The sequence below is a fragment of the Bos indicus x Bos taurus genome, chromosome 6, assembly GCF_003369695.1.
Source record: "Bos indicus x Bos taurus breed Angus x Brahman F1 hybrid chromosome 6, Bos_hybrid_MaternalHap_v2.0, whole genome shotgun sequence".
Classification (NCBI taxonomy): domain Eukaryota; kingdom Metazoa; phylum Chordata; class Mammalia; order Artiodactyla; family Bovidae; genus Bos; species Bos indicus x Bos taurus.
The window spans coordinates 2,083,463-2,108,936 of record NC_040081.1 but is presented as its reverse complement, the minus strand read 5'-3'; the positions used below and the strand labels follow the sequence as shown (position 1 = coordinate 2,108,936).

At 39.3% G+C, this 25,474-nt stretch overlaps 1 protein-coding gene across 3 annotated transcripts in view; it reads right to left on the bottom strand.

Moving 5' to 3' along the window:
• Window positions 1-25,474, bottom strand: part of MARCH1 (membrane associated ring-CH-type finger 1) — a 1,103,404-nt gene that overhangs the window by 68,362 nt on the left and 1,009,568 nt on the right. For all 3 annotated transcript variants that reach the window (XM_027543679.1, XM_027543680.1, XM_027543678.1), the window contains one exon: window positions 11,518-11,698. In XM_027543679.1, coding sequence (XP_027399480.1) covers window positions 11,518-11,698 — 181 coding nt within the window. The remainder of the gene's footprint in view (window positions 1-11,517; window positions 11,699-25,474) is intronic.

Here is a 25,474-nt window from a genome sequence, read left to right as displayed (position 1 = left end):
TAGCATCATGAATTCTACAGAACTTATATTTAGGAACTTTCCAATTTTCAACTGTATTGATCTACAGAAATGACAAATGCATATGGTTCTACCTAATTGTTACTAAAGTAAAGGTAATTTAATGAAATTGATTCACTGCCTCATTTTATTTGTAGAAATGAGACAGGGAATAAAAGGATGCACGACTTGAATATTTTGTGTTATGTATTTGCCAAATAGTTTGTAGATAGGAAACTATGTAGGGGACTCTTTTAGGGGAGGACACACAAGAGTTAGGAGCTTTTGCTGTCTTCATGAGCTTAGCTTTCTGTCCAGCACTGGTTTCTCCTATTCAGGAGTGATTCGAATCTGAGTCCTGTGCAGTTCTTCAGCTTCAGAACAGATTAGTTTACTTTTCTCAACCAAGATTGTTGTGCCATTCCAGACTGCACTGAGTCGTCACTGTGCTTTCTATATTTTTGACTTTCCTGGGCCCTGAGACTTATTTCTGATTCTTGGTAACTCAGTAGATTAATGAGACTTCTATTGAGGGTTATAAGAGTAGCTGAGTTAGGGACTTAAGGTGATGAAAACTGCTTTTTCTCAGATAAGCCCTTGATTTTATTTAGACTTTAACGATTTTCTTCTGGGAACATTAGGATACCTTGATGAGTTCACTAACTGTAGATTTTGATGTAGTAGTAGTAGCAATTAATAGAGTAAAGTTTCACTGATATCTTTAGAGGCTATCACGCTTCAAGGTTCATCAGAGTATGAAGATTTGCACCTTTCTACTTTAAGAAACCATTTCATCTCAACAGAATCTCCTGTCTCCATCAGCTAATGATAGACATTCAGAATCATTAGCTAAATTAATTGTTTCATGTGATTGGTCTTTAGAATGTAATAAAAATGTAATAGAATTACTGAGTTGAAAGCAGTTAATTGGATGTACTTTGACTATATTCTAATTAAATGCTATACCTGTCAATCTTAATGACCACTTAAAAACTACCAAAAGAAAACTGTTGATGAATCTTAGTACCATGAAAATAAACCACCCAGAACCATTTAAATATGCCTCATGTCTGTTCACTTCATTTCAAAATCTGAAATCATTTCAGATACTGCCATTGAAGTATTATCCCAGGGCCACACAATTTTAAGAGAGAAAATGAAAATGTGGAGTCTTTTTTTCCCCTAGGTTCTTAAAGCCCATGAATCATAAAAGCAGGAATAGCATGCTTGTTTCTCATGTCTAGGACTGTGTTAGATCATGAGTTGAAAATTCAGATCTGTACACCAGAGCCACAGAGACGCTCAGATGAAAGGGAATCTCTTAGGATCAGAAATAGGGCGAGATTGAGAGATATAGAGTCCTTGAGGGCAAACAACCTCTCAAAGGGGCCAGCCACTCGCTGGCTCACTGATTGTTGTCTTATGGAAATGTGGTTCCAGTCAAGCCAGATATAATGGCTTTCAAACAAATACAGATGTATGGGATTTTACATGAAATAATAACCAATTCAGATTTTCAGCTCTGTGGGTCAAGTGAAACTCATCTGGGCTGTAGTGCAGCAGCATCTGGATTAGACTCTGACAGCCTCTGTGTGTTAGGGGAAGCACACTGATTGAAACCACCCACCCTGGCCAGGCACCATAGTAACCATTTGCATGAGTTGTTTTATGACAGGAGATCCTGATAAGAAATACAGAACTAACAAGGCACCACCAACCGGAAGAGCTTGGGAAAGGTCTAAAGGAGACACTGCGTGTCCATCCACTTCCCAGAATCCCTCTCGCTAGCATCCATCTTGGTTGAGCAATGCGTGTGCCACCAGGAAAGACTCTGAATTAGAATGATTGGCCAAAGACCACCTGGAAACTAATCCCATCACCATAAAACCCGAGACTGCAAGCCACACAGCAGAGCCATTCTCCTGGGTTCCCTTACCCTACTGCTCTCCACCCGAGTGCCCTTTCCGAATAAAATCTCTTGCTTTGTCAGCACATGTGTCTCCTCGGACAATTAATTTCTGAGTGTTAGACAAGAGCCCAGTTTCGGGCCCTGGAGGGGGTCCCCCTTCCTGCAACATGTGGACACACAACAGCTATCAGAGATGAAGGATGCGGACAGGCTGCCCTTCATCAATACTTATGACCAATCAATGAAACATTTGAAAAAAGTAACCAGGGCATTTCATTAACAGACAGACAGGTTGCCACAACATGTTTATTATTAAGATGAAAAAGACAGATTTATTCACTGTCTTTCTCTGATTTAGAAACAGGTTGTTTGAGGGGGAAAAAAGATCTCTTGAAAGGATTGTAACTTATTGGGAATGAAATATGAAGAAAGGGTTCTAGAAAAGCTGAAGGTAGAAGAGGACTTTTGAAGGTCCGCCCAGCACCATGTATTTGGTTGTGATACAAAAATGGGGAGGGGTAGAAGTAGTGACCCAAGGACAAAAAGAACAGATAAAACCAAGGAGGGTCTTGGAATGTAGGAACAGAAAAACCAGACCCTTATCGTCTTTCCCACCCCCATGTTTTTTAACTTAAAGGATTTCAGGTCCTCCTGGGCAGTATAACCTGTCTCCCCTCCTACCCCATGGGGAGAAGGTATTTGCCTTACTATTCCCCCACTCAGTATACGTGCCTCATCCAATCCGCAAAGGACCCACAAGACCCTTATCCCAGTCCTTGTACCTTGGGTAAAAAAAGTGGACTAAGGACCGCTGTTCAGTGTCCGTTCTCCCTTGAGCTGGCCCACTGTTCTAACAGCGTCTTCCATTCTAATAAACTTTATTTCCCTTTCATTGTGTCTCATGTCTGGAGATTCTTTTCCAACCTGTGCCTGGACCACGACATTTTTGGTGGCCTGTACTGGGAGCTTGGGGTCTCTTTCCTACTTACTACTCGCTTCTCCTTTTTCACAGGGACCCTCTGTGAACAAAGTGCTGTGGAAATGACTGAGGAACTCTGGGCAGGGTTACCCTCTGGTGTGTTCCAAAGGCCCCACTGCTCACCGTGCCCCAGTAGCTTCTACCTGAACAGGTGAGGGTCTCTCTTTTGCCTTCTTTCCAACTGAGGACCAAGCCAGCCACTATTGTGTGGGCATAGGTCAGGCATGTAGTGGTTGAAGCAAAACAGAGACCTTTGTCCCCTGGCCACCGCCTCCCTGGTAGGATTGTAAGGTGAATACCTCAGCCTTCTTCTTGTCCCTTTCACTTCTTTTCTTTTGGTCTGGATTGATTTACAGGAGCCTAGGTGTTGCCTCTGGGCCATCCCAAGAATGATTTCCAGGTTTCAGGGAATCGCTGGATGGTGAGTCAGCCGGTTGCTCTCCGGAGTCACTCTTTCTCTGTCCGGGTCATTCGGTTCCCTAGCCTCATGGTTCTCCGGGGTCGCCTCTTTCTGTCGGACACAACTGTTGGGACGGTCGGCCATTTTGTGCCATTAGTCGCATGGGGAGATCACTGGGACAGAAGGGACGCCTTTCTGTAGCCGGTGACTCTCAGTACCCCATTCTATGGCAGGTAGGCTAAGAGTGGGTTCTGGTAAATCCTGAGAGCCTCTCTCAGACTCACCCCTTGGCTACATTCTTAGAAACTGGAAAATTTTGACCCTGCAAAAGGCTTGGCTCCAATACAAACTAAGGGCCCCCAAAAATGGTCTCTGAGTGGCACACTAGCTTTTACCAAAAACAGGAAAAGGACTCCGAATTTCCTTACGTTCTATTGCCTCCCTATGTCCTGTTCCCTTCTGTCTAGCTCCACCAGATTTCTTAGATGACCTCTACTTGACCTTTCATATCCACATGATCTCTAGGAAAGGATTCTGAGGTTACCTTTGGTCCAGGTTTTTCTCCTATATTCAAAAGCCTGAAGGATCAAAAACTCTCAACATTCTAAAGAATCCCCTCTAACTACGCTTCTCTCTCAAGGGGGGAGGGAACCAAGCTTCCCCGACTCCTGAACATCCTAAAGAATTCCCTTCTAACTACTCTTGTTTCTCAGGATGGGGAAAGACCAGGCTTCCCCCACTCCTGTAAGTTCCCTTAACCCTTCAGATTCTTCTGATGGGACAAAGACCTCACGTTCCCCCAGAGGGACAATCCAAGATTTTAATCAGCTGATCTGCCCTGATAGCAGAGTCAAAGCACTATTTGGTCTATATTTTAGCTGTAAAACTATGACTACAGAAAGGAAAGATGACTTTTAGATACAGGATGGCCATGATATTCTTTAGACTCCAGAGAAAGCTGATTAAAATTAATTTTTTTTTTCTTGGAAACTGTAAAACTGGTTCTTTTTGCATATGCAATTAAAAACAACTAGCTTGTTAAAAGACCTGCCTAGGGAAAAGCTTGAAGTTAACCCTTCCCATGTCCTTGAAATACACTGCCCATTTTGCCTGAAACCTCAGTCTTGGGCAATTAGAACTTCAAGCCCCCCTACCCCCACCCCCACCCCCAACACACAAAAAGGGTCAAAGAAATGTTTTAAATCTCAGGCAGAAAACTATGAGATCTCTGTCTGTCTGGATTTATGTATGTTATAGTGTGTCTTTTGTTTTGTTTTTTTCAATATTGCTGAAGTTGTAAATGAGTTCTAATTTTGCGACCCTGTGGACTGTAGCCCACCAGGCTCCTCCATCCATGGGATTCTCCAGACAAGAATACTGGAATGGGTTGCCATTTCCTTCTCCAGGTAAAGAAAAATAAGCACTTACAAATCAGACAATTCTAAATACAAGAGAAATTAACCTAAATGAATTTCAGATTCACGTGAACTGGGAAATATTCAATATTAAATATCTAGTATTAATGTTTGTTTGCTAATCTATTATAGACATGGATAAGAGTCATTAAACATAGGATTTTCATTGTGCCTAGGTTTACTATAAACTAAATATTGTTATACCTGTTACAAGTTTGTCAACAAGGAAAGTACCTCTAGAAAAAAAAAAAAAAAAAAAACTTCTAAAAAATGTAAATGAGATATGAGTTTTTAGATAAACTATTAAGAATAATTACACTTTAGAAATATCTGTCTAAAATAGTCTCTCCAGATTTTGGTAACCTGAATTTCTAGGGTTGTGCTAAGCTAAGTGACAGTAGCTTATTGAATAAGCAAGTCATTTACAAATAAAACAAGATTCTGAAACATTCATTACTGAACACTAACTTCCTCTTACAGACAGAGAAAATAGAGATTTTGGACTATTAATTAATAATGTTTAATGCCATCCTGAGATGTTCTCTAGAATTTTTTTTAGAAATTGTTACTGGTATTTATGTTCATCAATCTATAAAATGCTAATATAACAGTCAGTTCTTGGTCATTTAAGGAAAGTAGGATGTGTGTTTTCAGTAAAGAAGGTATGAGGAATAAAATTACATTTTATGAAGGGAAAAGGAAGTAGGTCTGACTTACATACAGGAGGCTGTTTCAGGGTGGGAGAACAAAGTAATGGGTACAGAAAATGACAAGGTTTTATGGAAAGTGGACCCCAAGGCAAGAGTTTTGTGCATAAATACAAGTTTTCTTGAGATGCTGAACTTTGATAATGAATTTTAAGTTTCTTTACTTCTGAAGTGATCTCGTCTATGTTTACCTTTGAAATTTTCTTTGTTACTTTGGCTAAGTGAATATAACGTTTCACAGTGATCTATGTTATTTTATCTGACAGTGTTATAAACCCTTTTGATATTTATCAACAAAACTTCTAAATAACTTGACTTCTAGCTGACTTTGGGATGCTTCAGAGGGCCCCTGAGACATCCAAAGAGCTATTAAACTATCCGGGTTCATTGGACATGTTAAATTACATGGGCAGTGCTGTTGAAGGGGTGATAAATCTTCTCAGATTATACTGTATGGTTGATGTTACTAATATAGATGTCTTAAAATTATGTGGAATTCATATAGATCTGATATGCCCTGATACAATGTGGTCAATTATAATTCTAGTTATCATGTTAAAGTGTTACAAGTCACAGCAATGACTAGGCTACATTGTCAATTGCAATTTAATCAGATTTTAAACATGCCTTCTATGGTTTCACTCTGATGCTTTTGCAAGAATACTGCTACTTCAAGATTTATGGAAAAGACTTTTCTAAGATTAACCAATAAGCAGATTTTTTTTTTTTTTTTTTTTTGTTATCTGGTAAACTGGTAACAGGCTGGAATTTAGTTTACTCTCTATGTTAAGGGAACAAAGTTTTTTTAGAATGCAGCTTTGGATAACAGATTATGAGTTTTTTTGCCTTTAAGTGATTTATATTTGTTTTTAAAATCTTTTGCTACTTTGGTAAAGTAAAGAAGCATTATTTAAAATTATAGTTCAGTTCAGTTCAGTTCAGTCGCTCAGTTGTGTCCGACTCTTTGCGACTCCATGAATCGCAGCACGCCAGGCCTCCCTGTCCACCACCAACTCCCAGAGTTCACTCAGACTCACGTCCATCGAGTCAGTGATGCCATCCAGCCATCTCATCCTCTGTCGTCCCTTTGTCCTCCTGCCCCCAATCCCTCCCAGCATCAGACTCTTTTCCAATGAGTCAACTCTTTGCATGAGGTGGCCAAAGTATTGGAGTTTCAGCTTTAGCATCATTCCTTCCAAAGAAATCCCAGGGCTGATCTCCTTCAGAATGGACTGGTTGGATCTCCTTGCAGTCCAAGGGACTCTCAAGAGTCTTCTCCAACACCACAGTTCAAAAGCTTCAATTCTTCGGTGCTCAGCTTTCTTCACAGTCCAACTCTCACATCCATACATGACCACTGGAAAAACCATAGCCTTGACTAGACGGACCTTTGTTGGCAAAGTAATGTCTCTGCTTTTGAATATGCTATCTAGGTTGGTCATAACTTTTCTTCCAAGGAGTAAGCGTCTTTTAATTTCATGGCTGCAGTCACCATCTGCAGTGAATTTGGAGCCCAGAATACGGTACATGTAGACAAATCTCATTCTGCTTCTACAAAAAATAAGCCCTCACGGTTACACTTATGCTATCCTGATGTCTTTAAAACATGACAACAGTCTACTCCTAAATTGGGAAATTAAAAATGGGTGAACAATAGCTGTAAATCAAAGAGTCAGGGCTATGGGAAATCCAAGATGGCCACTTGGATTTTCCCAGCTCCCTGACAAACCTCATTTTTATTTGATGAGTTAAAGCTTTCCCTGGCTATGAGGTTAATGCCCCCACAATGACAAATAAATTATATTTCACTTAATGTTAAGTTCTGCTTTGTCGCTTCAGTCGTGTCCGACTCTGTGCGACCCCATAGACAGCAGCCAACCAGGCTCCCCCGTCCCTGGGATTCTCCAGGCAAGGACACCGGAGTGGGTTGCCATTTCCTTCTCCAATGCATGAAAGTGAAAAGTGAAAGTGAAGTCGCTCAGTCGTGTCTGACTCTAGCGACCCCATGAACTGCAGCCTACCAGGCTCCTCCGTCCATGGGATTTTCTAGGCAAAAGTACCGGAGTGGGGTGCCATTGCCTTCTCCGAATATTAAGTTCTAGTTTTGTTAATTATGGTCTATGTTTACTACGACTCACTTCTGAGCTAGTTCCTTGTTGTTATGTTATATTGCTAAAAGGTTTAATTAATTAAGTTATTAAAAAGGACACTCTAAGTTTGTTTCTAAAGCTAATCTCAATAACCAATCTTTGGATGAAAGTCAGATGCTTCGTGATGTACAACCAGGAGATTCACACCTGACTATATTCATTTAAGTAAGTCAGATGACCTGGGGTATACTGGGCTATACCTAATGAAAGTTCTTGACTAAAATTCTGGCTTGTGACCTTACTAATAACTGCTAGCTGTATTATTTTCTATGTCGCTTGTTTCAGAAAATTGTTTCTTATATATTACTCCATATGTGATCAATGATTGCAGTAATATAACTCTAGATAAGGGAAGAAGCAACAAGAGGGAATATTTTTCTGGACCAAGAGGCTAGTGAGACAGGTGTGGTGCAGAGACGTTTGCTACTTGCGAGGCCTGGTCCAGTGATAGGCACACGGAGTGGCCTGTCAATGGAACCTTCCCTGGACTTAGAAATGAGCCTTCTCAGCACCACAGGACACAGTGGCCATGAAATGCCTCCCAAACATGGCCAAATATGTGGCTGTGAAGGGACCCTGCTGACTGGAAGTTGGCACTTGCCAGCTGCCTCTACAAAGATTACATCATGACCACTGCAAGCTGCTGACATGCCCTGAAAGTAGGTCAGGGTGGAGATCAAAAATAAGGCACTGTGCTCTGGGAAAAACCCAGAAGAACCAGCCTTCAGAGAGTCAGATGTTTTCAGGTAAATATTTTATGAATCCAAGTTCTTGCATTTTCTCATACCTACAGAAATACAAACATCATGAACCAATGTCTACTCCTGGTTCTCCTGGCTAGTTCCCCAGCAGCTTTTCTACTTCTATTAATATCTTTAACTTTCTTGTTAAGTTTGTTTCTTCTAGAATACAACAAATCTCCAAGTGATAGTATGACAAGGATATTCCCTGGCCAACACCCAGACAATGCTGAACAAATCACCTTATTATTCCAAGGACTCTCCTCTCCCTCCATAAATGTACCCTGACAGAGAGCAAACAAAGGGAACCCAGAGCCCTACAATGCCCCTGTATAGCCTGAAGAAGCCAGAGTGGTCATCACCCCTTTTCCCCTGAGACTGGGTTCCCAAATGCCTGAGAAGGGAAGTAAGTAGATAGTTAGACATGAGCAGAATATCAAAAGGGGCCAAAGAATTGGCCCTGAAAATAAAGAGAGGGAGGGATGTAGTGACTCAAGGATAAAAACAGCAGATAAAACCCAGGAGGCTCTTGGAATGCAGGAACAGAAAAACCAAACACTTATCATCTTTCCTCCCCCCATGTTTTAACTATTAATGGATTTCAGGTCCTCCTGGGCAGTATAACCTATCTCCCCTCCTATCCCATAAGGAGAAGGTGTTTGCCTAACTCTTCCCCCACTCAGGATACATACCTCATCCAATCAGCAAATGACTGGTTAGACCCCTATCCCAGTCCTCGTACCCTGTGTATGAAGTGGACTAAGGACTTCTTGTTCAGTGACAGTTCTCCATTGAACTGGCATGCTGTTCTAACAGTGTCTCCTGTTCTAATAAACCTTATTTACCTCTCATTCTGTCTCATGTCTGGAGATTGTTTTCCAACCCACGCCCAGACCATGACAGTAGATGGCATGAAGAAGAGGAAATTAGAATATTTTATTCTAGATTGTTCTCAAATTGAAATATTATTTTTGACAGAGTTGAAATGAAAATTTTGTACCGATGTATGTTGAAAAAAAAAAATGGAGAACTATACAGATATCATGAAACAATTGGTATTTCCCTGAGGGGTAAGAAGAAAAATTTACAGAATCACAAAGCATGATGTGTCATTTAGCAGCTCCAGACAGCATATAGCATCTTTCAGCAGACAGAGCAAAGGGCAAGGAGGAAGGGTCCATCTCTATTTCTGGCATAGATTGTTTTTGGACCTGGAGGAACAGAGTCTCACCTATTTTGCAGTCAGGTCACCCCATATGTTAAAAAAATCCATAACTCAAAGATATTTTGTGCACCAATTCTGACATCTATAACCACAGGCAGATTTTAAAAATCAAGGCTACTGCAAAGCGGTGACTATTTATTCTGTCTCTCCATAGTTTACAGAATTAATGAAGAATTGCAGTAGCCAGCCACCAATTGGATGCCTTTTGGAAAATTCTTGTTTGCTTTACACTCTGCTTGCCCTGGAACCCATCACTCTTATCCACCTTTTCTTTGCATGAAATTTAAATGAAAATGCAACTCTAGCCAGATTTGCTATTTAAATTGCAGTCTCCATACTCTCCTTTGGAAATTGAAGTATCCATATAGGTAAGGCCGGAGTTAGGCAAAAAGATAAGTTGGAGATCAAACCCGTGTCTGTTACATCTCCTGCATTGGTAGGTGTGATCTTTACCACGAGCACCACCCACCACTTGGGAGCCTAAAATTCGGGGTCACAGTATCACAGCTGATATGAAGAGCTGATTCATTGGAAAAGACCCTGATTGCTGGGCAAGATTGAATGAAAAAGCAGAAGAGGGTGGCACAGGATGAAATAGTTAGATAGCATCACCTGCTCAATGGACATGAGTTTGAGCAAACTCTGTGAGATAGTGAAGAACAGAGGAGCCTGGCATGCTGCAGTCCATGGAGGTCACAGAGAGTCAGACACAACTTAGCGACTGAACAACAATGACAAAGCTATCACACATGAATTAGGTAAAGTCCATTGTCTTCATTTGCTCCTTTATAATCTATCCTTTTCCAGCATTGAGTTAGATGCTAACTTTATACTTATCTCAATTATTATCTTCATTATTTAGGAAAATATAACACAAATGACACATTTGAAGATTAAGTTTGTAGCTAAAAATACTACACAATATGGAAAATGATACTTTTCTTACATGAACCATCAAACTGCTGGGTGGTTAGAATAGGAAAAAGGAGTCCAGAATGGCGATGGCTAAAGACAAGGAAGAGAAAAGCCCATGAAAACAGAACAAAGGAAGGTTGAGGACTGGAGTGAGGACCTCGGGTAGAACAAACAGCACTCCTGGCTGGCCCAATTTACATAGGAGAGGCCCGGGGAGAGGAAAAGACATATAAAAAGAGGAGCCAAAGGGCCGGGGGCCTCTCTCTCTCCTCTTTTCATGTCTTTTGAGTTGGCATGCCCTCACACCTCAGAGATGACTTTTCCTTTATTTTCTAAATAAAACTGAGCTGTAACATGGAGTTGTAACACTGATCTGTCTGAGAGCTGTGACACGGTCTGTCCAAGGGCTTTAACGTCTGTCGCTTCAAATTTTTGTTGTGAGGAGACAAAACTGAGGAAATTGCACACTCCCACAACAAAACCAAATCCCCAGATAAGGGCAAACACAAGAAAGACTCCACACCTTGTAGAAGAGATCATTCTCTTTCTTACCAAATGCTTGGTTTTCAAAACATTACATGATTCCATACTGTTTAATCTTTGTGGTCTATTATCTAACCTTCTTGGGAATTGACTTCAGTAAGTACAATGTTCTTACAGTCCCCTTCCATCAATTCAGTTACATTGATCCATAGGTATATTTGGGTACACTCACAAACACATATACACATGCATACACATGTTCACACATACATACACATGCACATGGTTTTGTGACTTTGGAGAGTGACACAAAAATCAGGAGCCCCAGAACCTAAGACAGAAGTATGGAGAATTATCTGGGAAAACTTGACTGTGTTTTCCATATTGAGCCCAACACATGATGTGTAGTCTTAGTGGATATTAGCACATTAGAAAAATCTTATTGTGGAAATGTGTTTTTAATATGTATGTATAATTGAATCACCTTGGTGTACACCTGAAACACTGTACATTTTTGCTGAATTCAACTATACTTCAATTAAAAAAAGAGAAGCCTGTTTTGCCAGTTCTCTTAAACTGGTCCAGGCAACACAGTACCTTCCGCAGGGGCTTGAGTTTGGTCTCCATGATGAAGTCATACTTGCACAGCTCACAGCAGCGTGTGTCAGAGCTCTTGATCCACTGGTGCAGACAGGCCTGGTGCACGAAGCGTAGGGTGCCTGTGCAGCGGCAGGGCGTGATGAGCGGGCTCTCCTCATCCCCTTCGCAGTGACAGATCCTGAAGAAGACACAGCAAGCAGGTGAGATCTCCCAGGGAGCATACCATATCCTCCTCCTTGAGCATCCTAGGCTTATTGGAATCTACAACCTCACATTCAGAACTACGAATATTTCACTTCAACTTAATGCTGGAGCTAAATACATGGTCAATATTAATTTCCTTTCACTTGAATTAGTCATTGTTGGACTCTTAGGTCATATCCTAGGGCTTCACACACCTGTACATCAAAAATGCACAATCATTCCTCCAGGGAAATCAATTTTAACAGACTAACTATTGAGCTGTGTCCCCACTTTTATCTATCAGAAGTCAGTGTCCCAGCAGAAAGAGACTCACAGACTTAGAAAACAAATTAATGGCTGCAAGAGGTAGAAGGATGGATAGTTAGGGAATTTTGGAAGGTCATGTACACACTGCTTTATTTAAAATGGATAACCAACAAGAACCTATCATATAGCACATGGAACTCTATTCAGTGTTTTGTGGCAGCCTGGATAGGAGGGGTGTTTGAGGGAGAATGGATACATGTATGGCTAAATCCCTTCACTATTCACCTGAAACTATCACAACATTGTTAATCAGCTATACACCAATACAAAATAAAAAGTTCAAAAAAAAAAAAAATAAAAGTTAGTGTACCATTGTAATGGAATTCTACGCCCCACCCCCCCCCAAAAAAAGTCAGTGTCCACAGGCACAAGCTTTCTTTCATATATTAAAGTTACAGTTTAGTATTCTAAGGAATGTTGGAATCTGGTAATCTCATTGTTTTATTTTGGCAATAGTTTTAGAAGGTGTATAATTTAGTATATATGATATTCTACCAATGTGAAATAATTCTGAAAAATTTTAATGTGTTACCATGGAATAAAGTGAATATAGACAGCATCAGCTTGGAAATATTACAAAGATTTTCCTAGGAAGATGCACACATTTGTTCACAACAAATGAGCTTAACTTTAATAATCATCATTGTCATGAAAGTCTTTGGTTACAGAAAGTTCAGCTATAGTAAACAATAAAGTTCAGCTCCTGTTTTAAAATTTTAATTATTACGTCTTCCTAGAAATTCTTATTTCAAGTAGTTTACTGAATTACTATGATTTTAATGGCATAGATTCAGTCTATGAAATCTCCATTATTCTCATCTTCAAATTTTAAAAACTAACTTGTTTTCCTCATTGGATGAGATAAGCTTTTCATAACATGAGGTCACAAATTCAAATCTTACAACTTCAATAATTCTTATTACCTAGAGTCTGTAGAAGTTGTTTCTAAGTTTGACTAGAAATATTTCTTAAAATCTGTTAGAAATATGAATGAAATGTTCCCAGAACACTTGTATAGTCATTTTTTGGAGCTGAGTCATAGTGACAGGCTGGAAGAATGTTTGAATTACTATTGCTGTTCTTTCCTTTCAGCCATCATCACCAGAAGCAGTGCTTTTTAAAAAGTAGGTTTTAAAATATATTTATCTAGCTCAACTGTCTCCCAGGGGAAATGCAGGGGTTGGTTGGTCAGATTGTTACTTCAATGAGACAACAGGAATTGAAACTCAACCCTCCCCTAACTTCAAAATAAAGAAGTATGACACAGTAGCTAATATTTTGAATCTCTTTTTCTTAAGTAGAGACAAAGTAAGCCAAGAGCAACACTGGCTTCAAAAGTTCTTTGGGTGGAGTGAAAAGATAGAACACAGGAAAGTTCAAAATCAGTGTCTGCCCTCCCCTGGATGGAGTTACAAAGTAGCAGTCAAAGGCTGGCCTAGTGGGGAAAAGCTAAGAATTGAGATTGACATAAATAGATTATTGATTGGGCTTCCTTTGTGACTCAGATGATAAAGAGTCTGGCTGCAATGCAGGAGACCAGGGTTCGATCTCTGGGTTGGAACGATGCCCTGGAGAAGGGAATGGCTACCCACTCCAGTATTCTTGCTTGGAGAATCCCACGGACAGAGGATCCTGGTTGGCTATAGTCCACGGGGTCACAAACTGTCAAACACAATTGTGTAACTAACATTTTCCTTTTTCATAAAATAGATAACCAATGAGAATCTACTGTGTAGCTCAGAAAACTCTACTCAGTGCTCTGTGGTGACCTAGAAAGAAATCCAAAAATGAGGAGATATATGTATATGTTATAGCTGACTCACTTGGCTGTACAGGAGACACTAACACAACTTTGTAAAGCAACTATACTTCAATAAAAATTTATAAAAAGATAAAACTGAAAATTATCTCAGAGCCTATTTTAATATGAAACTGAAATATGTCCTCTCTTCAAATCTGTAGATCCTAGGATCAAGGCTTAGTATAATTTATATCATACCTGTAGCTGATAGAGTATTGATCAGTAGAGGCTTGTTGAGTGAAAAAATTGTTCAATCAACAAACTATAACTTATTCTAAAAGCAACTAGGGAAAGCGAATCTGGGTTTCTAAAGCACATCATTTTTTTTAGCTGTACATCTCCAATTTTTTTAAAAAATTTATTTTTAATTAAAGGATATTTACAATATTGTGTTGGTTTCTGCCATATGTTAACATGGATCAGCCATAGGTATAATATGTCCCCTCCTTCTTGAAACTTCCTTCCACTCCCCACCGCATCTCACCCCTCTAGGTTGTCACAGAGCCCTGGTTTGAGTTTCCTGTGTCATATAGCAAATTCACACTGGTCATCTCTTTTACATATGTTAATGTATGTTTCCATTAAAGCACATTACTTTGATGTAATATTTATTTTTGGAGGAACTGAACCATAACAAATTATACATCATGAGTGGCTAAGATTTCTGAAGTCCTTTGAACCTCTTCTCTCACTGACATCACACAGAGATTCTCCCTTAGATCAGGGGGCAGTACATTGTGGTGTGATACTTCCTTATGCATGTTTTGGCATATAACATTTTTTTTTTGGACCACACCCACCCACGTATGTTTATGTATTGTTAAGAGCTGTGTTTATACTATAACTGTAGGCCTGAAGATGATGCATGTGTCCACAAAGACTATCATCTTCACTATCTGACCCTTTGCAGGACACATTTACTTTATGGTGATTCTGAGTTAAAGACAATGTCTGACTGTTATCAACAATGATAAAAACAAAGTTTATAAAACAAATCACCCCAACTTCTGCAAGTAACAAAAATTGAATTAAAGGTTCCCAGGAGAAGCATATGATAAAACCAAAAGCCCCTCCTGGCCTGTCACTGATGCCCGTTGACCCATGATAAGTCTGTAGGGACAGGGAGAAAAGTTTCTTATTTGAAAAAGAAAAATGTGCAGTTAATCCCATCTGATAATTTATCACCAAAAAATGGGTCAAATGCTGCACAGCTGCCAAAACGGTTCTGAGGCTCTGAATTTTTGCTAACGTGAAAAAGTAATTCATCATAAGCAGATGGAAACAGAGACCTTGTTGATTCCAGACTGACCAGAACTGAACCTGATTGGTGTCAAGCCTTCTTATGTCTTACACATTCTTTTAAAAAATTTCTCCTGAAAATTACCTGAAGCATCACCAGCAATATTATTTTTTTTTCATAAAGTTAAGATTATTTCTTTGCTGACAAAGATCCATCTAGTCAAAGCTAAGGTTTTTCCAGCAGTCAAGTATGGATGTGAGAGTTGGACTATAAAGAAAGCTGAGCGCCATAGAATTGATGCTTTTGAATTTTGGTGTTGGAGAAGACTCTTGAGAGTCCCTTGGACTGCAAGGAGATCAAACCAGTCAATCCTAAAGGAAATCAGTCCCAAATATTCATTGAAAGAACTGATGCTGAAGCTGAAACTCCAATACTTTGGCCACCTGATGCGAAGAACTGACTCATTTGAAAAGATCCTGATGCTGGGAAAGATTAAAGGTGCGAGGAGAAGGGGATGACAGAGGATGAGATGGTTGGATAGCATCACCGACTCAATGGACATGAGTTTGAGCAAATCCAGGAGATGGTGATGGACACGGAAGCCTGGCGTTCTTCAGTCCATGGGTGTCATGAAGAGTTGGACATGACTGAGCGGCTAAACTGAACTGAACTGAAGATTATTTCCCATCAGGAAAATCAAAAGGTTGGTTCATTTTCATTTCTGTTGCACAAGATTTCCTTTTACATGATGTTAGCATTTTGAAATTTTTCTAAATTATCCAACTCATGTTGGTTCCCAAGAGTCTTTCAAACCATGTTGAGACTGTTCTAAATGGATTTGAAAGCTAAATATCAATTTCAAATATCTACTAGAAATGAAAAATAAAGTGATAGTGCCTTACAGAAATAATTAAACAATTCTTAAATTGACACTTTACACAAACCATAATTGCTAAATTTTAAATGAAAACATAGTAATAAAAATATAAACATGTGTTTTCCAATATAATAATCATATACAGAAAATGAATTCAATAATAAAAATACATTGCAAAATAATCATTATTTTGATGCATTTTCACTTTATGGGAAATCGAGACTTAAGAATTATGTGATTTTTAAAATTATTGGTGATCTACATTGGTGTCTGTCACCTGGTGGAAGGAACAGGTTGAATTCAAATTTTATTGGCATTTTAGCATTTTAACTGGCTGTTTAACATCTACTTCCATATAATTTCTAGCTTTCTGTAAAGAGTGGACCACAAAATACTATTTAGCAAATTAAATTTTCGAAAGTATGTGTGTGTTTGCAGATTCAAGCCCCCTTTAATATTTAAGTTTTAAGAAAAGTAGGCTTTTTTTTTTTTTCCAGTCTTACATACCTTAAAATGACCTCCATTTCCTGTTCCCTATCCATTTGTCAAGATATCTTGGTTCAGGTAAAATAGTATGTTTTATGAAAGAGCTTTTTTTAAAAATAATTTATTACTTTAAAAAATCTTTGTGAGGGCCATAGTGACCTAGGCAACTTTAGAATTCTTTTCATCCACTTATTCATTATTTCATTCAGTCACATTTTCTTAGTTCTTGCTACATGAAAAGAAAGTCAGATACTAGCATCAACATGTGGGGTGACTGGAGAGAGAGAGAGAAAAGAACCTGGAGGCAGGGACCTCATTTGGGCAATGATTATAAACATCTAGGTATTAAGAATCTACAAGGAAGAATCACTTCACACTGGCCAGATGGTCATCATCAAAAAATCTATAAACACTAAATGCTGGGGAGGGTGTGGAAAAAAAAGGAAGCCTTCTTACACTGTTTGTGAGAATGCAAGTTGGTACAGCCACTAGGGAGAACAGTACAGAAGTTATTTAAAAAACTAAAAAAAGTTTATGACCTAGCAATCCCACTCCTGGGCATCTACCTGGAGAAAACCCTAATTTGAAAAGATATGTGTATTCCAATGTTCACCACAGAACTGTTTACAATAGCCAGGACATGGAGGCAATCTAAATGTCTACAAACAGAGGAATGGATAAAAAAGATATGGTACATATATACATTGTAATATTGTTGTTTAATGTCACTAGGTCGTGTTCAACTCTTTTGTGACCCTATGGACTGTAACCCGCCAGGCTCCTCCCTCCATGGGATTTTCCAGGCAGAATACTGGAGTGGGTTGCCATTTCCTTCTCCAGGGAATCTTCCCAACCCTGGGGATTCAACCCCAGTCTCCTGCATCCGCAGGCAGATTCCTAATATTGAGCCATTCATCCATAAAAAAAGAACAAAATAATGCCATTTTAAGCAACATGGATGGACCTAGAGATTGCCATACTGAGTGAAGTAAGTTAGACAGAGAAAGACAAATATCATAGGATAGCATTTATATGTGGAATCAAAAAATGGGTACGGATGAACTTATTTATGAAACATAAATCTAATAAGGACCTACTGGATAGCATAGTGAACTCTACTCAAAACTCTGTAATGGAAAAAATATCTTAAAAAAAGAGTGTGTATATATATATATATACATTCTAAAGGAGATGTATATATATATATATATATATATATACATTCTAAAGGAGATCAGTCCTGGATGTTCATTGGAAGGACTGATGCTAAAGCTGAAACTCCAGTACTTTGGCTGCCTCATGTGAAGAGTTGACGCATTGGAAAAGACCCTGATGCTGGGAGGGATTTGGGGAAGGAGGAGAAGGGAACGACAGAGGATGAGATGGCTGGATGGCATCACCGGCTCGATGGACGTGAGTTTGAGTAAACTCTGGGAGTTGGTGATGGACAGGGAGGCCTGGCGTGCTGTGATTCATGGGGTCACAAAGAGTCGGACACGACTGAGCTACTGAATTGAACTGATATATGTATATGAAACGGATTCACTTTGCTGTACACCTAAAATTGAACACAGCATTGCACATCAAGTATACTCCAATAAAAATGGAAAAATAAAAAGAATCCAAAGCAATATGGCGACACTGGGGAAGAGATGGGAGACAGCCTACCGAATGTACCAAGGTCTCCAAGGACCCCAGCTTGGTTTCCATGACTACTAGCTTTGGAGACAAAGCATTTCTATAACATGGAACTCATAAAGGCAATCATGACCATAACCTTCAAACAGCATCTCAACTCTCTTTGCATATTCCATGTCATCTTCCCATTTGTTATCTTCTCATTTCCTTACTTATATTTTCCCCCATATTTCATCTCCAAGCTTTGAGCACAGCATCTATGGACACTGCTGTGTTTGTAATGATTTAATTTGGATGTTATCTTTACTCAAAACTAGTCATCATGCTTCAGAGTTTGGCACCTACTTGCTGCCCATTTTTAGCCTTTCAAAGGACTGACTCTTAGTTTTATTATTTTTTAAATTGCTTTTTAAGCTCTATTTTATTTATTTCCTCCCTGATCTTTATTTTTTCCTTCCTTCTGTTGACTTTAGGTTTTGTTTGTTCTGTTTCCAATTCTTTTAAGTGGTAGGTTACGTTGTTTATTTGATATTTTTCTTATTTTTTAAGGGTGGTCTCTATTGTTATTAACTTCCCTCTAAGAGCTGCTTTAAAGGGGCCTAGTGCTCTCCAGTCCATGCATTGCAAGAATCGGTCACAACTTAGTAACTAAAGCACATAGATTTGGCATGGTTGCATTCTGGGGCACCCATTCTTAGAATTCACTTTTCTAAGCTAAAAATGATTAGAATGCATGGTGGGCAGAAGCCATGTTGAAAGGTAGTAAGCAGTGTATGAGAAATTAGTGCTCAAACAAATGAGTAAGGAGATATGATCTTTCTTTTTGAGAAATATGGCAGCACAGTGAAAGGATAGCAGACTAGAGAAAATTTTAGTTTTCATTTGCATTTCATTTTGTTTTCACAGTAAAAGTGAATGTGTTCATAAACAGAAGTGAAGGTGTCACAGAGAGGGAGACATTTAAAGAAATAGTCAGGCAAAAGAATGATCCATGGTTAGATGAAGTTTCTTGAGAAGTCAGGAGAGTGTAGGTAAGGAAAAGATCACAGAGGAATATCTTTGGACAAGTGCAAGGATACCCAGGAGGGAAGCCAACAGTTTTCCATGAGCAAAAGACAGAGGAGGAACGTTGGTGAAGATAGAGAGGAGGTGGGGCAGGGGAGGTGCAGCAGTTGGGTCTGAAGGATGGTCTTACTATCTTCCCTGACACAACAGACAACAGGTAGTGAAAGGGAGGGCAGGGAGGCATGGCCCTTAAGGTCTCACAGAGGCTCTAAATGATTAAAGAAAGCCACTGGGAGAATGTGACGGAAAATTAAGCAAGCATGAATATCAGAATAGTGGAGCAGCTGTGAGGTCCCAGGTCAGATGAGATATATGGGTTTACAGTGGACATTCTCTGACTCTGTACACTCATTAGTCAGCGTGATCCTACAGCAGGTAACACAACCTCACTGTCCCAAGATCACCAGGTCAGGATAGGGAAGGCGAGAAGTGAAGGATTCTGGCACATCAGAGAAGATGGTATGAAAATAGCTGTCACAGAGTCTAGATGAACTGAGCAGGCAAGCCAGTGAAACCACCCATGGACCCTGTACTATCAGAGGCCAAAAGACACAATGATGCTGAAGAACTGATATTGACAATGGGAGGAGATAGGACAAAGATTGTCTCTATGTAGAGGATGCATTTATCTCTCTTAAGGATTAGTTCACCTCCCTTTTTTTGTATTTTTCCATTGTCACAGAAAAAATAAAAATAAAATTTATAGAATTATTTGGTATTTGAAGTTCACAAACAAATCTTATCCTGACTCACATCTTTGGTCTCTGCTCCAGTAAACTGGAGATTTCCATTTAGTCATGTGTAGAATTAAGTTAAAAATAACTCTTAGGGTGTCAGGAAGATTAAGTAAAAGAGCACGTACCTGGCATATAGTAGGCAACCAAATATTTGTTCATTTTATTATGGCTAAATTTGTTAATTTTAGCATGCGATCATGAGATTAATTCTACTGCTACTATTAATTTGGTTTATCAATGTTATTGCTTCCAGTGCATTGGACTAAGATTTTTAGCAGCTAGTTTGTTAAATTGGTTAGAGCAAGCACTTGTAAGGTCAAGGTCATGAATTTGACTTCATTAAGGTGAGTTGTTATGAAACACTGGAATCCCCAGGTTAGTTGCATCACAGACACATCTCAAAGAAATCTTGGCATGGGAGTATGTTTAGATATGTGTAGAGGAAAACTAGGATTGGATTTAGCTTCACTCTTCTGTATGTTGGTGACCTCAGACAAGTTTTCAGACAGTTGATTTTTTTTTTCTTCTGTAAAATTTTATATGGCTATCACAGGTTCCAATAAGATATATGAGAAAATACCGCAAAATATAAATATTGTCCCAAAGCAGGTCATTACTGCCAACAGATAATTAATCAATAAAATAAACAAAAGTGCTTCTAGGTAGTAAATGCAATGCACTGTATGCTTTTTAGAAAAGCAACTCATTTTTTTAATGTCTGTGTTTTACTTAATGGGACTGTCATTTTTCACCTCTAGGACTGTAATGTAAGTAAGGCAGATATTTCCAAATCTACTGTATAAATGAAATTACTTTTCTCCTAAGCTACCAGCACCCTCCTCACAGTCAAGTCTAAGGACCTTCTCTAGTTCTTCATCTTTCCTGATGTCCCTCTGCAGTATGGACTAACCCCTCCTTCTTAAAGCTTCTTCCCTTTTTGGCTTATGTGACGGTGTTTTTATATCACTATACCAAAATCACTACAGATGGTGACTGCAGCCATGAAATTAAAAGAAGCTTACTCCTTGGAAGAGAAGTTATGACCAACCTAGATAGCATATTAAAAAAAAGAGACATTACTTTGCCAACAAAGGTTAAGGCTATGGTTTTTCCAGTAGTCATGTATGGATGTGAGAGTTGGACTATAAAGAAAGCTGAGCACCGAAGAATTGATGCTTTTGAACTGTGGTGTTGGAGAAGACTCTTGAGAGTCCCTTGGACTGCAAGGAGATCCAACCAGTCCATCCTAAAGGAGATCAGTCCTGGGTGTTCATTGGTGGGACTGATGTTGAAGCTGAAACTTCAATACTATGGCCACCTGATGAAAAAAGCTGACTTATTTGAAAAGATCCTGATGCTGGGAAAGATTGAGGGCAGGAGGAGAAGGGGATGACAGAGGATGAGGTGGTTGGATGGCATCACCAAGTCAATGGGCATGAGTTTGGGTAAACTCCAGGAGTTGGTGATGGATAGGGAGGCCTGATGTGCTGCGGTTCATGAGGTTGCAAAGAGTCGGACATGACTGAGTGACTGAACTGAACTGAACTGAACCCTTAAACTTGAGAAAAGTGGAATCAGAAGAGCATATAAGGTGATTATAGGGACTGAAAGAGTGACTACTTATGGAAGACAGACCCAAAATATTTGGGGCTTAGAAATTTGAGATATAGTGCCTGAGATGATCCTGTGCTAAGACATGACAGGTGAGTTATTATGTTGGGAATAATATGTTGATACCTTTCAGCATATCTAATTTCTTGACTAAGTCTAGTCTACCTAATATTGTGGGCTTCCCTGGTGGCTCAGATGGTAATGAATTTGCCTGCAATACAGGAGACCCAGGTTCAATCAGGTCACAAAAGCCACCTCTCAAAGTATGACTGCTTATCCGGTGAGTTTTATACTTACCCCTTTGATTTTTCCTTTCTACACTGACTACTCCAGGGAGGCCATCCAGGCCCATCAAGTTCAAATATTGCTCCTAGACTTGTGACTTTAAAACATTTGTCTCCAAACCAACCACTGCCCCTCCAATAGCAAGAAGCCTCAGCCAGTTCTTACTGGTTCCTACATATCACCATCTCCAAATTAGCTTCTCTTCCCAAAGATGCCATTCCATCAATATCTCATTCTCTTGGCTTGCCTTTGTTTTTGAGCCTTTGGGTAATTTGAATTCTAAATTCAAATTGTTATCAAGATGCCAATACTTTTTATACCTTAGTGGTTTTTCCTTCCTCTCAAAAAAATTATTTTCCTCCTTCTCATCCACACTGCCATTGCTCTGGTAGTTTTGAATTGTCAACAGATACAAAAACTGTCTTTAAGACTTTGCTCCTTCCAAATCAGTCTTAAAACTATTTTATTTATGTATTTATTTAGCTGCATCAGGTCATATTTGCAGCATTGAGATCTGGTTCCCTTACCAGGGATTGAACACAGCCCCTCTATTGGGAGTGTGGGGTCTTAGCCACTGGATCATCAGGGAAGTCCCCCAGATCATTCTTTAAACATGTAGTTAGTTGTTAAGATCCTCTTAAAATAATGTCATTCTTCAAGAACCCTATCATCAACCAAATAAAATCCAAATTATCCAAATTACCTGGTTTTCAGCTGCTGCTGCTGCTGCTAAGTCACTTCAGTTGTGTCCAACTCTGTGCGACCCCATAGATGGCAGCCCACCAGCCTCTCCCATCCCTGAGATTCTCCAGGCAAGAACACTGGAGTGGTTTGCCATTTCCTTCTCCAATGCATGAAAGTGAAAAGTGGAAGTGAAGTCGCTCAGTCGTATCTGACTCTTAGCGACCCCATGGACTGCAGCCTACTAGGCTCTTCTGCCCATGGGATTTTCCAGGCAAGAGTACTGGAGTGGGGTACCATTGCCTTCTCCAGGTTTTCAGCTAACCCTCTGTAATTTGAATTTTCCTTACCCATTCTACTGTATCTCCTCTTAATCCCTAACACACAGGCATAGCAGCATGCTACAGAATTTACCTGTAGGATAGCTGAGAAGCTTTGAGTTTTGATACAAATTAGTTACCACTGTGCCAAGATCTTGATTCCTCTCAGTCTAGAGGGCAGTTTCAGGGTCCTGGGTGTGTGGTCTATTAATCTCAGTTAATTCACAAGTTTTGTGTTCTGCATGTGTCATGACCTGGAAAGTGTTGGGGAAAATGATGTGGTTGTTAACAGTAGCATCAGTTTTGCTGGTCATGTCTGTTAAATCACTTAATCTCTGGTGCTTTCAAGTTCTTCACCAATAAAATAGGAAAATAGCACTGTCTACTTCCTACGGTTGTTTATAAGAATAAGTTAATTAAGTGTTGATAAAGATCAAATAATATATTTTTTTCAATTCATGCTTAGGTGTTTATTTCCTCAGCCTATTGCCTTCTGAGACTGCTTGCCTCTGGGGATTTTCTCAAATGTGATCTTAGCCCCCTGAGATCCCCTTACTTCATCTAAATTTAAGCTGCCTTTAAGACTCACATCCTTTATGAAATAGACTCCAGACCTTCTTTGCTTACGAGTTTTGAGGTATCATTATTCTTAATATAGATTTGGAGTTTGCTGTTTGTTTTTTCATCTATGCAAGTTCTGAATAAATTCCTGTATATTAATTTTGAGGATCAGGATCGTCTTTATATGGAAAGAATAGCAGGATATTAATAGCAATTTAAATGCTGAGAGTGTTAAAAAAATCAAGGTAAAGATCGTCCACAAATGGACCCGGGGTACTATAATTTAAACTGTTGTTTAAACATGTACAGACCAAAAGAGACAGCCTAGTTTAGTGAGATGATTTAGTAATTCTCAGATGTCACCAACTACCAGTGTTCTGTTTATGTTTCGGGAAAGTTCGCTTATAATGAAAGTGAGAAATGTATCACCCTTACACATACCATGTGATCTTCATTTGCATTTGAGGAAGTAAGCTGAGATGTACCAATTTTATACCCTATCCGAGCATCGGAGGAAGTCAAGCAAATTGATCTTCTGTAGAAAGGAGAAGTAACTCTTATTCAAAAAGCAGAGAAGATGGACAGTATTTAGTATTATTCTTACCAACAGCTGTTTCCAGAAACTCTAACTGATATGGAGCCAAAATATATATATATATTTTTTATATTTTGGAGTTAAAAGAAAAAAGCCTTGCAAATCAGATTTCTAAGAGGTGAAGTATTATAAGCTACCATTCAGTCTGAGATTTTAAATATTTTGTAAATTTTAATTAAAAATACAATTATACATAAAACAAAAGTATGTTATAGAGAGATGATACGATTTTTGTAATCATAAGGTTCATCATTCTGAATATTCAATCTTTTTAACATCTACAGATGAGTGACAATTCCACACACAAATGACTTTTTAACATGTTTTGTTTTCTCAAGAGTATTTTCAACTTGAAAGACCTGGTACATACCATTACTTCCTGAGTTTAATTTCATGCCCTAATTTGTCACCACTGACTTGGTCCCAACCTCAAATCATCTGCACAGAGCTGCAGGGAAGAAACAACCACAAAGGCAGGGAGATAGCAGCACCCCTGGTTCCTCACTGGATCCTGGAGCAAGTCCAGAGTCACAGTGAACCAGCTGCATCTCCTTCCCATTGGACAGCAGACGATGGAAAAAGAGAAGACAATGAATGATCACTTATGTCAATAATGGAAGCAGAGGAAGCCAAGGCCTATTTGAATTTACAGGTATTTTAGAAGAGTGAGCTGCAATGGATTGGTAAAATAATATTTGAATTTCTCCTCTTGCAGCCTTATTGCCTCCTGTCAACCTGTTGATCCCAGGAGTTTACATTCTGGTAGGGATCAGGGGTTGTCATAGGGACTCCTCCATTGTTGGCTAGCCTAGTGATTCAGTCTCATAGTGGGCTATGCCCTCTTGGAGGGGTTTCTGAGAAGTCTCTGCATGAGTGGAGTACATGCAATGTCCTCCCATTTGTGCTGGCGTGTGTGGCCTCAGGAGTGCCATTCCCAGGTGTGCTCAACAGCAGGGTAGATCTCGCTCATTAGTCTTATGTCAGCTCAACTATCCAAATCCTCCAAGTCAGGAGATATTAAAGGATGGACTGTGCCCTTTGGGATAATCCCTTTCTTGCAAACCGTCGCTTTGCTGCCCTATCCACACTCTGTTGGTGGCTCCAGGCAGACCATGGTCCATTTCTGAGTAATGGAATGGATTTTTCCCAGTGTGTTTACCTTTCCAGATCCTACCTTATAATTTTGGTGATATTAAGATGAATTAATAGATAATAAACGTTGAATAAATACCCTGATGTAATGATTTTTCTCTACACTCACACACCACAAACATTCATTTTATGTCAACTTTGAGATGTTTTTGCATGTGTTTGCAAGATGAACAAAACTGAACTAGAGATTTTCTAAGCAGGAATTATTAAAGTTATTAGGCTCAATTTTCACTTCATGGGAAATAGATGGGGAAACAGTGGAAACAGTGTCAGGCTTTATTTTTTTGGGGCTCCAAAATCACTCCAGATGGTGATTGAAGCCATGAAATTAAAAGATGCTCACTCCTTGGAAAGAGAGTTATGACCAACCTAGATAGCATATTAAAAAGAAGAGA